Consider the following 16297-nt stretch of genomic DNA (forward strand, 5'->3'; position numbering starts at 1 on the left):
TTAGCCGATCTCTGCAAAAAAGGGGGAAAAAAGGAAAAAATAAATCTTTTCACTTCCAAAAAGGTACTGGCTTACGAAAGAAGTCTTTGCTCTCTCCAGAAGTATATGGGGGTAATATGCTTCTGCTCTCTCTCATCGGTTTGGACAAAAATATTTTCCTTGCTCACAAGGTCAGTGCTGGTGAATCACGTCACCTTCCCTTTCGGAACAACATTATATAGCAAAACAATTTAAGCAAATTCTGCTCGCCGACTTAAAAATATAAGACAGCCTATGTCTTACCCCATGTTGTAGACGAAGATGGCGGGAACCATCATCGCCAGCGCACCGATACTGAACCAAGTGCTCACGTGACCCTCCGGCTGCCACTTGAACGGTGATTCGCTAAACAAAGTCCAGAACAGAAATCCCAGAGGAGTGACGAGTGACTACCAAATATGGAACAAGTTAAAAATTAGGTCGTAATCCTCCCAAAAGCGCCTCCCTTAGATATCGTTAAGCCGTCACACTCGATGCTGAGTTTGGTGGCCTACATTTGTTTTTACTTGTTTCTATTTAAACCTAATTAACTTAACTTTTATTAACTTGTTTTAATGTACATAGATCACCTTTTAAATAAGTCTAAGCGTTTCACATTTCAATAAACTATCTATCTAAGTTCGGTTATAATCAGTAAACTGTTTCGGACTTGTTTTGGACTTCATATTATACTAGGTAATTTTTCTTGCTCTTGTGACACGCTGAATCTATCACGTCTCGAAACGTTTTCGTTGTGGTAAGCGTTCCACAAAGTAATGAAATCATATTTTTTATGCATTTTCTTGGGCGATGTTGCACTGGCTGAAAGCGTACAGCTTGTCTAGCGACGGCGCCATAATACAAAACAAAGATGCGCGAAATATTACCACCTAGTGCAAAAGTTTCACTCAAATCGCGCGCGTGTGCATTAAAGAAAAGAGCGCCACCAGTGTTAGTGTACGCCCTCATGAAAGCTTGGTAGTCAAAATAATTTTTCTTCCTGGTATGTCTTACCGTGACAATGGCTAGCCAAGTTGCTCCCTCAGCGTGTCTCAACAGGTTTGCTCCACCAACATAAGATAAAACGTACATAAGAATGAACATGGTTCCCCTGGTGCCTGATGTAGCATCGCAGCCTGCTGCGCCAAAGAAACATTGAATTCCAAACCACCAACTACAAATGAGAAAAAAAAAAATTCAAGCAGAGTAAGTCTTGGCCCAAAGCAGAATCCCTGAGCCGATCTTGAAAATTTTGGTTTGGCGCCCGGTACCCAAAGGCTTTGCTCATTGGACCCCTCCCCCCCCCCCCTCGTTTACGAGTCCGGTGTTTTTTTAAACCAGGCAAGTTTTTCCTTCACGACTTTACACTTATAAATGGGTTTGATTATTTTTAATGTTCAAACGCGGGGGGAGGGGGGTAATGCTCAGTAACGAAAAAATGTGATAAACACAGAATCTACGAGAACGCCTTACACACCAATTTACGAAAAACTTTTAAAACTCTATTCCCTGCTATAGTATCACTGTACTTGTTTGAGATCTGCGATCGTAATTAAACTTCCTAACAATATTTTACAATACTTGATCTCGTTCCAGAGAGCATTCAGTAGCATAGCAACAAAGAAAAAAAACATACTTTTTTCCAAACTCGTTGATATTGTCAACGTTTCCATACCACGGCAGAATATCTAACCAGAAAAGCGAGCCAACACAAAGAAGTTGATATGTAGACGTCCAGAACAGAAAGTAAACCAAGTTGACTCCTTTTCTCGATGTTTTATTTTCCATTTTCACTCCTTTTTCCTCAAGGACGTTCATTATGGCCGCTGGAACCTAGAAAATTTACAAAAAAAAAAAAAGAGAAAAAGAAATTCTTATTTAAAGTTTGTATTGCACTACAATATATAAGAGCTATAAGGCAAGTTTACACGAGCAATTTTTATGTGGCAATTTTTATTTGCTCGTGTAGATGAGAAAAATTGGTCAATTTTTATGTGACCAATATATTTGTTGAGAAGCTGGCGTGTTAGCTTTTATATGACAAATAAAAGTTGTCACATACAAAAATTGCTCGTGTAGACGAGACGACTCGTCACATAAAATGTGGCAAATATTGCGTCAACATATGTGTTCAAAATCTCCCATTGGCTGACCACTGGGCTCTGTGTGCGCGTATCTCTGCTGTCCAAGGTCATTAGTGGCGCACTAAACTTTAGACTGCTGACAATAGTTGTTGTGTCATCTACAAGATCAAATATATTTGTCACATAATTGCCTGTGTAAACCCGGCTTACTGTTCAAAGAGAAACATTATACTTTTACATAAACTTGAGGGTTGAGGTTCACCAAAAAAAGAAAAGAAAAGAAAGAAAAAAGCGAAGATCAGTTTTTTGCGCTGCTGCCCAACTAACCTGAGGAAAAAAAAAACAAAAAAAAAAACGAAACAGACAAATAACAAAAAATACAAAACAAAACAAAAAAAAAAGCCTGATAACAGGTTACTCCCCAACTAACCGAACGCCTAGAACAAGCTAATGTATATTTCACTTACAAATCCAAGCATAAAAATGATTGGCCACATCACTCTTGAAACGCCGTGAGCTTCGTTTTTTGCTTTCTCAGCTTTAGGATCAACACTGGGAAAAATTGTTGGGATGAGGCAAATGAAAAGACCAACAACTACAGCTACACCACACAGGAGTTTTACAAGGGTCGGCTTCTTGCGTACGATGAGCAGCCTGATGAAAATAGAACATGGAGAATTGCTGTTTAGAAATACGGCCATACCAGTAAACTGTTCGCTAAAAGATATCAGTTTATGCCTAGGTATGTATTCGTAACTGAAAGAGAAGCTGTTTAAACGCCATCTGTTTATTCAAATTCATTCTTCAGTTCAGCGCGATCTCCGAGAGATAGTGTACCGGTATACCTTGATCATGTTGATCATTTCCGGAAACCCAACAACAAATGGTTTGGTACTTTTTGGAAACCGGACCATCAAATTAATGTAACGTTTACTTTGAAAAAGCAAACGAAAAAAAAGAAATAAAATGTCAATTTAATTTGACCAATATTCCGGTTTAAAATATGCACTTTCTTTAGGAGCTATTTCAAATGTACTTTCTTAAATTAAATTCAATATAATTTCTCTCGTTTTCCGGCGTGTAACTTTTCTCTATCACAATCAGTGATCAGCTTACTTGCCATTCAGTAATTATTGTCAATCCAAGCCCGGTGCACTTGATCGGTTTGTAACTGTACAAGGTTTGATCATAATTCGGACAACTTGTTTCGGTCTTTTTGTTTTGTAATTGGCGAACGTTTTACTGCTCCAAGTGGGAGTCTGGAAAGTGAAAATTAAACCCGATGCTATTTATACATGTACGGTCATCCAGGCCTCGAAAAGGCTGACCCGCTGAAGATTTTAAAATAGGAGAGAGCAAAAAATGTTGAGTTGAAGTCATCTTAAAAAGTTCGCAAAGGCTTCCTCTCCACCTTCTATTCTTTAAATTTTATTATGTATTTTGTGTGGTGAAATGTAAATTAACTGAAGTGTCGCGATCGCGTGATCTTCGCCCACTACGCCCACGCGACAGATTGGTTGCGTGATGTCTGCCGTGCCGGGGAATGCGCGACTCTTCCCATATTCAAATCAATTAAAATGAAATGTAAATTCACTGACCTGAATAATATAGTCAAAGGAATCATGAAGTTTCCAAGAATGGCTTGAAGATACGGCGGCGTTCTCGATCCTTTACTCGCAAAAACAACCAGCGCTCCGTTCAAGGCGTCGCAGAGGCCGACCAAAAACAGCAACAAGTGTGGAAAGCCTTTTTCTGTTTCGCCGATATCTTTAGGCGAAAAGATTCGAAGGAACAGTGTTCCCAGTCCAAAGATTACTACAAATGACAGACTGGCAAATGATAACACAAAATAACTGTCCACCGATCGCCCCAATCTGTTTCCATTTGTCGAGTCGATCCACAGAGGTAACGACACGTTTTGACCAACTTGACCGGCTACAGCGACAAAAGCGAAAAACAGGTTTGCCCAGAACAACGGGATTTCGAGGAATCCTACTTTAACCGTTTTCGGTTTACTGGAAAGAGGCACCGGGCGCGAAGGTGCGAAATCGGAGGCCAAGCTTTGCACTCTCTTGTCGGTGTAACCTGGCTGGGAGACGGTCCTTCCCGAGGAATCCATCTGCACTGGCAAGCTTACAGTGGCACTGAGCAGTCAACAGATAGCAAAGTCTTATTTGTTTTCTGTCGTTTCAGCTTCAGTACCTTTCAGTTTTGCTTATGCCGTGAAAAAGGCTTTCGTGCATGAGGGGATGCGGTAAGTACAGGTGCCCAGTTCGTAAATGCTATCTTGCGTCATACAAATCCCGTGCTAGTCACATGTTACGCAATGTACAAAAGTTCCTGACGCAAAATACACGGAATGTACATCATTATTTTCATCTCGAGTTGGAGAACATGCATTGGATTGAATTTCATACGCTGATCAATGCATGCCATCCAATGTCATTTTGAAATACAGGCCATTCTAAAAATACCCATGTTGCTTGGTCAAGAGGTGTGATGGTCACCTGAGCGATAGTCACGTAAACAAGAAACCCAGAAGCTTGACTTAAGCCTGCGTAGCTGGCGGTTTTGTTGGGGTTTAAAGCGCACACAAGCAATCGGCAAAGCCGCGACAACTTGTGTGCGCTTTATACCCCAACAAAACCGCCAGCTACGCAGGCTAGCTTGACTTGCGCTAGCTTGACTTGAGATAGAGACATGACCGACACCGGAAGCCGCGCAAGAAAAACCTCTGGCACCCAGGGTAATTCACCTACGCAAACGATTCGAAATATTGCGTGACGAGACAAAAGAACGTCTACGTAAGAGGCTAGACTTCCGCCTCCCTCGTACCAAATCTTTCGCTCCAGCCTGAACGCTTTTGGGGAAGCCAGTCAGCCCATATAAAAACCTTTGGGTATAATTTGGGGTCACAGAAACTTGCAAGTCAACCGGTAATATAATGCCTTTCATGTTAAAAACGCATTGGCCTGCGTACGAGTTTGGTTCGCTATTGGCATGACACACATTTGGCACGTCACACTTTCAGCTCGTCACACTATTATCTCGTCATGCTTCATGCGAAAAGCAATTATTAGCGATCAACGACACTTGTCAAGACATAATTTTTATTAAAATATCTTCTATGTGACATAACGTTTACAAACGTCATTTAAACTATTCATTTCTTTCTGACAAGAGTAAAGATGTTAGATTCTAGATAATTTGGCAAATCATTAACAACTTCGCAACTTCACAGCTATTAGTCCTTTGTACGATTTAGACTCTTGTTTTGTAGAACCAATAATCGATCTTAGAGAATGCAAAAGGCCATCATATTAACCATGTGGTGCATGGGTTGTAACATAAACAAAAATAAGCCTAACACTCTCTAATAAACGAAAGGTAATTCAGAACGGTTGCCTTTTTATAATTATTTTACGTTTTCGTTTCTTATCGGACGAGGAAGAACATTTGATGATAACGGCTACTGTCCAAAACTAACAGGTTGACTGATGAAAAAGGTTCAAGTCTGTGATACTTCTCGTCGAAACGTGAACCGCAGACGACAAACATGAAGGCAAGAGCAAAGTCACGTGACTTCTTGAGGTTTGCGGTACTCGCACGAAAACTTGGTGCTAAATGTCGCCATTATCTACCCATACTAGCCCTCTTATATACAATTTTTTAAAATCTAGTCTCCATAAAAAAACGATCTTACTAATAGACCCTTTGCATAAATGGCGCCCAAATTTACATAACAATACTTTGTACACCTTTAGCCTCATGTGGATGTTTATAGACAAAGGATTTTTTACGGGAATGTGAGGCTTAGGATGTATCTGTATTGTTATTCAAATGCAGACGCCATTTATGCAAAGGGTCTATTACTGGCTTTCCAATAAATAACAACGAAAACACTAACCTAACAAATATACTAAGCGTTTTTTAAATTACGAAAACGTTTCCTAGCCTAAATGCTTACACTTGCTGCAGATTGTGCATTATGCCTACCCTCAAATTCTAACCCTAGTTAATGATCACCCGACTGAGTTACCGTATATTTACATAAAAGAATTTCGAACTCCTTGCGAAAAGCGCAGCGAAATATGAGACAGTTTAAGATCGAAGATCGTGCACTCGTGCACAAAATTTAATGAACTGCTAATTGTAATCTTCTCTGAGACATATTTATTTGGCTTTCTGGTTTACCGCTTTGTGGTGAAATTGTCTACTGAAAAACATTTGATTAAAGGAAGCCTGTCAAAAATCAAACGACATTTGTCCTGTGTTTATTTATCTGTTTTTATTAATATCTAGGATTTTACACGCTCGCTGATTAGTCAAAAAACACTTATTACAATTTGATGGCCAAGCTTTGAAAACATGAGGCTCTTTTGTAAAACAAACAAAAAAAGCCCACTTTATTCCGTGATAACATAGATCTCAAGCCGACGAAACGCGAAATATCCCTGACTATGGTGCGCCGTCATACAGCCAAAAGTTTTTAAGTATTATCATTCAAAAACACTTCTGCATAAACGTTATTTCAAAACAATTTCCTGTTAAGAGCGGAGTTGAAACGTAAAGTTGCCTTTTATCTATCTATAAGTTAGCTTCAATTCGAAAAAGAAACTTTTAAAAATCGCAGTTGTGGCTCACGTTCTCACGTGCGTAACGCAGAATTTGGTCATGTCGAGGACGGTAAAGAAATGTAACAAGACTCACTGTCGTGTAGAACCATTGTTCTGCTCATTAAAATCAGATTTATTCTCTTTTGTTTAGCGACGTTCCCGTTCCCGTTCCCGTTGTCGAATGCTTAAACTCTTCAAATTGTCACGGCATGGCGCAATGAGGATACATCGCTAAGCAACTTTAGTGACGAAAGAAGTCCGAAGGCTTAAGTAGTTTTTTTCGAAGACGGGTTTCGCCTTCAACTGGTATTATTTTGATCCCCGAAATTCCTTATATCACATGTTTTTACAATGGTTTTAAAATAGCAGACCATTTGCTATAAAAAATTATCAAACGGCATTTTTTTTTACAAAATATTCAATATTGCCTGCTTCTTTCCTCTTAACAAAGTTCTTCGTAGGAATAAATGAACTCTAATTATTCATGTTCAGTGAGAATTGCCATATTTGGGAGTACTTATTGCTGTCACAGTTGTCAATAGTCACGTGTTGTCCGCTCTTGACGTCTTTGCTATCCAGGCACAGTCCTGACTGCTTGTGACGTAACGTGCGTTGAGGCGTGTGCTCCCACAGCTGTCAAACACATAAACATACAGTATAAAGGTTAGTCTGTCAACAGACTCCCCGGTTGTGAGGGATACAGGGGCGGGGGGTCGAGGAGTCCCCCCTTCTCGCCCCCCTCTATCCCCAACCTGCGAGCTTTTTTTACAGGCTTTGTAAACCTGACATGCCTCGGACCTATTACATTGCGAGGTTTACTGATGTGCCAATAAAGTTATTAGGGACCTTCAGATCGGAGTACGAGTACGGGATCGAGTACGACTTTCGAATTTCAATCCAATTACGCTCTCAGAGCCCTCAATCCTCCCTGTTGCTGACCATCCGAAAGGGAGCCTGACGTTCGGTACAAGATTGATGTAAAATGTGATAACCGAAAGAATAAGCACTAGGTTTGAAAAGTCGTAGCCTTACTCAATCTCGAACTCGTACTCTGATACTCTGATCTGATACTCTGATCTATTGCATGATATGCGGTGGCCTAATGGCAAGTGCGTTGGATCCCGCACAGGGAGGTCCGGGGTTCGAGCCCTGGCCGGGGTCACTGTGTTGCGTTCTTGGACAAGACACTTTAATCTCATAGTGCCTCTCTCTACTCAGTTTTATAGGAAACGACAAAGGGGAACCTGACAAAAATCCTGGACGCTTATCTGCGATAAGACAAGCATCATTAACAACCACCCGTGTTCTTTTGGATTAAGGTATCGCACGTTATAATGCTGGGGATAAAAAGTAGCTGTGCATCTTCACGGAGTCTAGTGATCAGAAACTTCAATGTCACAGGGATACCAACCTGTTTGTCGTCTCCATCTCGACATCCTTCTATAGCTACTGGCTTCCCTGGAGCGGGGTCTTTCAACGCCAAACACATGTCATGATGGCGGACTAAGTTGGTTTTCGTGAGAGCCCATTCCTGGTGGAAAAATAAGGACCATATAGTGACGTGGACGGGATTTTCGTTTTTCCTATCCCTGAATCACTGATGATGTCGTGGATCGGCGAAAGCTAGGATTTTTAGTGTACGATTTTAGGACGCTTTAACATTATCTTCTCTTAATTTCGACAGAAGGACAACATCCAGAGATTTTCTGTGCTCACACAAGACCCACCAGTTTGGGGAAATGATTTAATAACTACATAAAGGATACCGCGATAGCAGAGTTCACTTGGTCCCACAGAAACTAGAATTTACATAATATCTACCTCTATAATACGGATAATAAGCTCTGCTCCTTTGGTCCGTATTAAAAAAGTTTGACTGCATGTGATGTTCATGTTTAAATCCAATAACGTCAACGTGGCAATTGGGAAAGCAAACATTCCCAAGGCATGAAGCAGTTTTATGCATCAGATTGAGATAAAGAAATGGTAAGTAAAAAAGGACAGGAGAGTTCTCAGACCATTGGCTAGTTTGTAAAGATACAAAAGGGGTGGCTACGTGCTCAATGAGCCACGCTGGAAAGGGGCAAATGGGCACAATAAAGTTCATAGCAGTTTATAGAATGGGATGACCTCACAGCCATACAATATACGTCCTTAAGATCAGCTTATTACGCGTTCTGCAAATTGCAGTGAACATAAATTATGCTGAATATTTGAATTAACAACGATCCATATTTTCGGAACCGTGCAAATTTGTTAATCCAAGATTGTATTGTGTACGCTTTTTAAGCCATAAGGACGTTAGATTGATTTTGTTACCCAGTAGTTCAATTAACATCTGCCATGCTACCACAAGAGTCATAGGATTTCTGAACTGTCACACCAAGCAGCGTTACTGTCACGCCAAACTGAACAATTTTTCCTCCTACGCCATGTTTTCACGCAATATAGTAACCCAATACACTGTACCTGATTTCCTGCTTGTCCGTGACAATCAAACAGGCCGACAGAACCACCGGCCTGGCTACCAAGCGTATCCAAACACTTCTTTCCCTGCTTTAGTTCACCAAATGATACATCTTGAGACTCGGGCACTCTACAATCAAAACAGGAAGAATTAAGACAATAGAATGCGAAAAGCTAAACCTCCAATTTTAAATGCAATTAAGTCCAATTTTCAAATTTTCAACAAATTAGAGGTAGGCGGTGGGGTATCTCAAAACAAAACTACGTCTTAAGTATGGAATTTGTCGAATCGATTTTCACTGAGAAGTTTCTTTAGCAGCGAAAGAAAAGAGCGCTCAAAGTAGGTCTAAGAGGTCTGCGAAGACCATCACGGGCAAAATTAGTATCACCTCCAAATCGAAACATTTTAAATCCTTATTTCCCATAACTTTTTCAAATACTTCAGTATACGAGCATCGCTGATATGACCAGTGAAGGCAAAAACTTTCAGCTTTCAATAATCTAAAAAGATAGGCAAGGAAGAAAGTACGTTATTGAAAGGATCGCACATACTGAAGATCTGGATAGACGTTCTCCAAATACCACTTGAACGGCTTGCACTTAAGGCGCTCCCGCAGCTCTTTTCTTGACTTTACACTGAAAAACGAAACAAATATTAATAGTTAAAACAAACACCACCATAAAAAGCAACAATTGCTGTGATAAATGGCTAACGCTCGAAACGTCAGCTCTACGGATTTTCTACAATTTTGTGTTTCTTTTTTCTAGATTATACATAAACCAGTTTTGATTGGTTACAGAGTAACATGCTGTAACCAATAAGCAAAGACCTTCTATTCACTTTTTCTTCCAATCAAAGAACAGCTTCTACATCTGTATTCTATCATCCAATCAAAGACGAGCTTTTATTGTCTCGTCCAATCAAAAAACTGCTTCTATTTCATCGTCTAATCACAGGAGTTTCTGTATTCTCCCAGCTTATCAGATGAAATTCTCGATACTCTTTTATTTTCTTTAAATTTTAATCACCTGCCGTAGTTAGCGCTCCTTGCCATCGGGCGAGCAGCATAATAAAATCTTTTGTACTCGTCCATCCATACTTCAGCTGTACGACGAGTATTCCTAAATAAACAAAGGAATCCTGCATGAAAACCTGCAATACATGGATCCTCACTTATAATTATTACATCCAGCACTGGCATTGGGGATATAAACCTCTTATGGAAATAAAATCCTATCCAGAACGTTTAGAAATTTTGTTCTAGCTCCGTTTAGCTTTAGAAGTAAACGGACTTCTCTGTTCACGATCTCAATTCTCTCCCCACTCCTCCTCCCCCCACCTGCCCCGCGCTACAGAGATCCATGGAATAATTAGCTGTTTTTCGCTCGCAAAAAATTACAAAAGAGCAACGACCAACCAGAGCCACCACACGAATCTTTGTAGAACTACGTCTTCTTGCAGTATAAAACTTCTTATGTGGAACTGAAAGTCAGAATGTCTCTGATAAAGACGAATTGGGCGTAAAGAGAGGCCATTTCCTTAGACTGTTCCATTGTGCTATGTTAAAGAAGACGCGAACGCTAACCTGTCGGGCCAACCTTAGACAAAACTATTCTTTTCTAATGGAAAAATTCCTTGCGGGTTGCCCGACTAGATTTGTTATACGTCGTACCAGAAAATAAGACATTAGAATGTCTGATCAAATTAAGGAAACTGAATTGAAACATCATCCACGACAGAGAACTTCGCAACTTACTTCATGTAAGTTGGCATTTCCAACTGGAAATGAGTAAGGATGTCTTTTTCTAAACACGTGACCAACTCTTGAGCAAGGAATGATCTCCATGCTGCCACCGCACTGCCAAGTCCTGAAGGAGATTTCTGTTAAAAAACGAAATCAGATCACATTAAAAGGCGAGAACATGTTCTTTCGACACTAGACAGGTCCTCGGCTCCTTAAAACTATTCTGGTAACCAGTCGAACAAAAATTATGTACTAATCAACAGAAAGACGAATGGTAATTTTTAGCACGATACAAAACTTCAGGCCACGAAACAAAGTTTTGAAAGGCATGTGGTTGAAATACAATGTAAGAGCTTTGTCCAGCAGCTTTGACTCTGAATCACGTTCAGTTTAATGCCGCACTGACTCATTACGAAATTTACAGCGTTAAACCTTTTTTTCAGGTAAATACACTTTTCCACTGTGGCTTTGTATCAGCACGATCCCATAAGAATTGATAGTTTAAAATTCACAATAATGAATATGTTATGTTATCTTCAGCACACTTCACCGACGAAGACCATGGTTGTTCAACTGCCGATCGATTTAACGGGTAAAGGGCTGTAAGTTCATTACTAAAACAGTTCTTATTTACTAAGAGTAAGCACACATACCAAAGTTTTTGCCACCCCAAATGTCCATCATGACGACATACTGCCCTAGCGTTTCGAACCAGGCCTTCTCCACCACAAATAAACCTCCAGCTATCATTGGCGTCCTGGGAAACACAATAAATATACAATAGATATCATGCCTAGGTAATTGGCATGAATAGCCATGATTTTGGTGAATGTTATTAAGTACAAAATGTAAATAGACCCCTTCAGGCAGCTGGTATATTGGAGGATGTTTAAGGCTGAAAAAAAAAATTGTCCGAAAAATGAACAGTTGGGGTCTGAACCTCCTGTTCCTTGTACCTTTTACTCTCAGTTACTGTACCTTTCTTGGCAATTCCCACCTCTTTGAGCTATTTCTATTGCAAAATATTACAAAATGTGGATAAAATTGTCTCAATTTCTCCTGATTCCCACCACAGGAATTTCACTTCCTGACACGCATACCGTGACCCCTACAATTCCCCCTAGCCTCCCACGCAGTGTTCAGTGAAACACCCTTCCTTCCCTTCCCCCTGTCCCCTTCACTACCCAGTGCACATACAGTGTACCTTATTGGTGCTACGGGATTACTCCTTCTGGCCTGTTTCTCTTTTGGTGTTAAGCTGTCCCACTTAAAATGAAGACTCCAATCAAATCCTAGCAATACAGATGTAATAACAAATTATTAATACCGCGGCTTGGCAGTAGAGCTTCTAATGAGATCAATGAGGCTACGAGAAAAAGGGTTCCCTTAACTTTTTGCTCATTTTTCTTTGAAAGTAACTGAATTGAACAGAAGTAACTGTGAACATGCCATTCCTTAATTTTCCTCGACTGTTTAGGGCTTTATATACTACTTATTAACCGAGATTGAGGTCATTACAGGGGAATCTCAGACCGAGGCCTTGATGTATTGACCGAGCGATAGCGAGGTCAATACATCAAGGCCGAGGTCTGAGATTGCCCTGTAATGACCGAACGGACGAGGTTAATAAGTTATTTATTATATGGCCTTTTAGCGCTATTCTAAACTGAAATATCTAAAAAATACCTAGGTGAAACTCGCTCTCGCTCTCTGTGGCTGTCTTCGTCGCTCATACTAAAGAAGTATCGGTATGCTAATATTTTTCTTTCAGTTGTTGAAAAGATAGTTACATTTTGTCGGTATTTATTGTCGTTCTCGCAATTGCGCTAGTAGCTTTTACTCACAACTCAAAAAACCGCCGAGCCGAGAAAATTTTTCATAATGCCCGGTCATTACAAGAAAATAATGCCCGCTCAGCAGCCAATCAGAGCGCGCGTACTATTGTAGCCATATAATAAAACACCGTCTTCAGTAATTATAATTATCTTGACTAGGGGCATTCAAGATTGAACTGGTCACAAGTTAAAGGGGCTACATGTACGTCACGGACAACTCAACTTGAAAAAAAATTGGCAATTTTTTTTTTAAGTTTGTTGCTCATAATTCGTCTTAATCTTTGTCAGTCGAAACCATCCTTGTTTATTTTCGGAATTTTGTCTCTGCATTGGTGTTTTTCTAACTTTCTAACTATTATCTTGAGGTTTCCTATGATTAAAAATCAATCAGAAAAATGACTTCAAATACCGTGACATAGCCCCTGTAAAGTACAGAACATGTCTCACCTCCTTTTTATGTCTGCTGATGCTCCAAGGTAATTGAAATCATCCATGTTGATTACATCAATAATTGGACTCACTACTATTGTTTTATCCTAAAAAAAGAATATCAGACAAACTGAACTATTAATACACGTGGTGAAAACGTGCACAAGCAACTCATTCAGAGAGTGTACAGCCACTGTACAGGTATAGTACATCAGGGGCACCTGATGTCCTTTTTGTGCAATTTAAAGAGCCTTATTTTTCAATGCTAAGAAAATTTTATCTTTTTGGAAATGCTAGCTCAACTTTCAAACTTCAGAAAATTTTAGGGAACGAAATATTATTACCTGAATTTATGGGCCGCTGTTGCCTTCTCGAAAATCGTAGCTGGCCTTTTTTCGTACCCAAAATGACATTTTTCTCTCTGACTCCAAAAACAACAGGCATTCACTTTCCCCATGTTACGAAAGTTTGAGCTAAAGAAATCTCCAGTTTTTTTATCACACTTAAATCCAAAAATTGTAGGCGATTATAGGTCTTCCGAACAGATATATTCATCGAAGCGGTCTGTTGGGTACCCCTGGTACACGTGTGTGAGGTGATAGGCATGGTGGCCAAGTGGTTAGTGCAAAGGACTATGCATTGATAAATGCTGGGGGTAGCTAGTTACAGACTTAATAATCAACCTTGAAGACATTTACCTTCACGCTAATGCATCATAATTATCAGTTCAGATAACAAACACTGGTTCCTACCTGCACTATTCTATGTAACAACGGCTCTAACCAGCCAACATTACACTCGCAGTGACTGTCAAGAAATGTTAATATTGTACTTGAGGCAAAGTTTGCCCCTTTCACACGGGATCTTATTAAGGAGGCTCGATGTAGTTTTTTTAGCCAAAAGGTGGTTGTTTTGAAAATTAAAATTATCTAGGAAGCCAATGTTCGATTTTTGCCAAAATACACCATAATGATCAAATATGACCAAATTTTAATTTTTTATCTGTCACTTTGTCACAAAGGTTACCATAGCAACCACTGACGTTTTCTTTTGTTCTCAAACAAGCTTGATTTTCTCGAAATCTAGATTGACACTTGGTATTCATTTTTTGATATGTTCAAGTATAGTAGATTGACTACCTGTACACAAAATTTTAGGAAAATCTGTAAGAGCGTTTTAGAGTAAATCAAGAATTAAGTGTTTGATATTTCCTTATAACTTCCTACAATCGGCAGTTGATATATTTTAACAAATTAGAGCAAAACGTCTTTCGCTTTTAGTTAATGGTCTTTGATGGTGTAAGTATTTATATTTCAGTGAGAGTAACTGCGCTCAAATAATACGAAACAATTTAAAAGCGCCCATTTTATATTAAAACAGGTTTTTTCTGAAAATTTCATTCTTGATTTACTTGAAAACGCTCTTACAGATTTTTCTAAAATTTCGTCAACAGTTAGTCAATCTACTAAACTTTTACATATCAAAAAATAAACACCAAGAGTCAATCTAGATTTCGAGAAAATCAAGCTTGTTTGAGAACAAAAGAAAACGTCAATCGTTGTTATGGTAACCCTTGTGGCTGAGTGACGGGTAAAAAATTAAAATTTGGTCATATTTGATCATTACGGTGTATTGTGGCAAAAATTGAACATTGGCTTCCTAGACAATTTTAATTTTCAAAACAACCACCCTACGGCTAAAAAAAACTACATCGAGCCTCCTTAAGCCTAAGAAAGATAAAATAAACATATATATAAGCAGAGTTTATGAATCTGATTTGGCACAGACCATTTCTTTTAACTTTTAAGTCTGTAAGAAGAGAAAGGTTGGACAATAACCATAAAAAATTGCATGCAGCAAAAAGTGGAGAAAAAATTGTGCTCAGTAAGCCAACGGATAAATTTAAACATGTCCTGCAACTCTTTGGATTCTGTATTTGATTGTACCAGCATTTGTCATGACTGTATTTGCTCAGAAAAAAATACTCAAAAGCTAAGTAAGCAAGTGACACTCTAATGAAAAAAGCTGGCGTCAACATTAGTGAGTGAAATCGGTCTCCAATTTTCAAGGTAAGTTCTATCTTTACCAGTTTTTTAAATAAGTGTGATAACACCTTGTCTTTGCGAGTTAGACATTTCTTTTCTTTCATAAGCCTCATTAAAACAGTTAACCAATAATTCACCAATTAAAGGCCAAAAGACATTGTAAAATTCAATAGGCAAACCATCATTCCCAGGAGTCTTACCTAATGGGAATGTTTTAATAATGTTTTGATATTCATCGATGGTTATCCTTCCTTCGTATTTGTTACTCGCTTCACTCGAGAGCTTTGGTAGATTTGGATTTTCAAAAAAGGCTGTCGCCTCTGGAGTGTCTAACTTCTGGAGTGTCTACAACTTAGTGTAAAATTGTTTCTGTGAGTTTATTATCGAAAGAGGATCAGTAGAGATGACTCCACTTATGTGCAATTTTCGAATGTGTTTTTTAATGTGATTACGTTTTTCCAAATTTAAAAAATATTTGCTGTTCTTTTCTCCATGTTCATGCCATCGTGCCCTTGCCCGGCGAACAATAATACCTTCAACTTTTTTATCATACATCGATTCGAGTTCGTTTTTACAGCTTTCCATTGTTGTTCGCGTATTCTCGCACGGATTATCTTGAAAGGCAGCTAATGATTCTTTATATTTGCAAGTTAATTCTTCTTCGCGTTTCTGTCGAATTTTTGATAATCGTTTAGAAAAAATCATAGAGTCATTTCTTATATTAAATTTGATCCAGTCCCAGATCGATCTGTGGTCTTTTAGTTCCTTGGCTTCTTCAAGCCAACTCGGCAATTTAACTTTTATCATGTTTTTATATTCTTCGTTCGCAAGTAACGCGGTATTCAATTTCCAATATCCGGGACCTCTACTATTTTCCTTAATTTCTTCGAGTTCTAGAAATATTGCAGAGTGGTCCGATTTAATTGAGGGTAAAATATCCGCATTAGACACTAAATCATGTAGTTTATCCGGATTGGTGCTTCGCATAGGGTTGATCTCATTGCACCTTTCAACCTTGGTCAGAATTGTCCAAGAAAAATTACTATGACTATGACTATG

The 16297-nt window shown here is 39.1% G+C and overlaps 3 protein-coding genes and 1 long non-coding RNA gene across 4 annotated transcripts in view; 1 reads left to right on the forward strand and 3 right to left on the reverse strand.

The window, feature by feature from the left end:
• The window catches only part of LOC144635601 (polypeptide N-acetylgalactosaminyltransferase 2-like), a 3163-nt gene extending 3027 nt beyond the window's left edge, over positions 1-136 (reverse strand). Inside the window, exon 1 of the mRNA XM_078494691.1 lies at positions 68-136. Coding sequence (XP_078350817.1) covers positions 68-136 — 69 coding nt within the window. The remainder of the gene's footprint in view (positions 1-67) is intronic.
• The window catches only part of LOC144635275 (uncharacterized), an 11521-nt gene extending 6999 nt beyond the window's left edge, over positions 1-4522 (forward strand). Inside the window, exon 3 of the long non-coding RNA XR_013567339.1 lies at positions 4271-4522. This is a non-coding gene — a long non-coding RNA (uncharacterized LOC144635275). The remainder of the gene's footprint in view (positions 1-4270) is intronic.
• The window catches only part of LOC144635160 (uncharacterized), a 335656-nt gene that overhangs the window by 223250 nt on the left and 96109 nt on the right, over positions 1-16297 (reverse strand). The gene's annotated exons all lie outside the window — the stretch shown is intronic.
• LOC144635214 (crt homolog 3-like) lies at positions 279-4292 on the reverse strand. The gene is made up of 5 exons (XM_078494306.1): positions 3701-4292; positions 2570-2756; positions 1655-1851; positions 1033-1192; positions 279-428 (listed from the first exon to the last, which is right to left on the reverse strand). The coding sequence occupies exons 1-5, from the start codon at positions 4219-4221 to the stop codon at positions 279-281; spliced, it is 1215 nt and encodes a 404-aa protein (XP_078350432.1). The 5' UTR covers positions 4222-4292.

This window comes from Oculina patagonica, chromosome 13 (assembly GCF_052425735.1).
Source record: "Oculina patagonica isolate OP01 chromosome 13, crgOcupat, whole genome shotgun sequence".
Classification (NCBI taxonomy): Eukaryota; Metazoa; Cnidaria; class Anthozoa; order Scleractinia; family Oculinidae; genus Oculina; species Oculina patagonica.

Coding starts and splice junctions, on each gene's coding strand:
- LOC144635214 (XM_078494306.1), bottom strand. CDS start 4,221: ATGGATTCCTCGGGAAGGACCGTCTCCCAGCCAGGTTACACCGACAAG. Junction 2,757..3,700: donor CCTTTGACTATATTATTCAG/GTCAGTGAATTT, acceptor TATTTTCATCAG/GCTGCTCATCGTACGCAAGA. Junction 429..1,032: donor CTTGGCTAGCCATTGTCACG/GTAAGACATACC, acceptor CATATTTGGTAG/TCACTCGTCACTCCTCTGGG.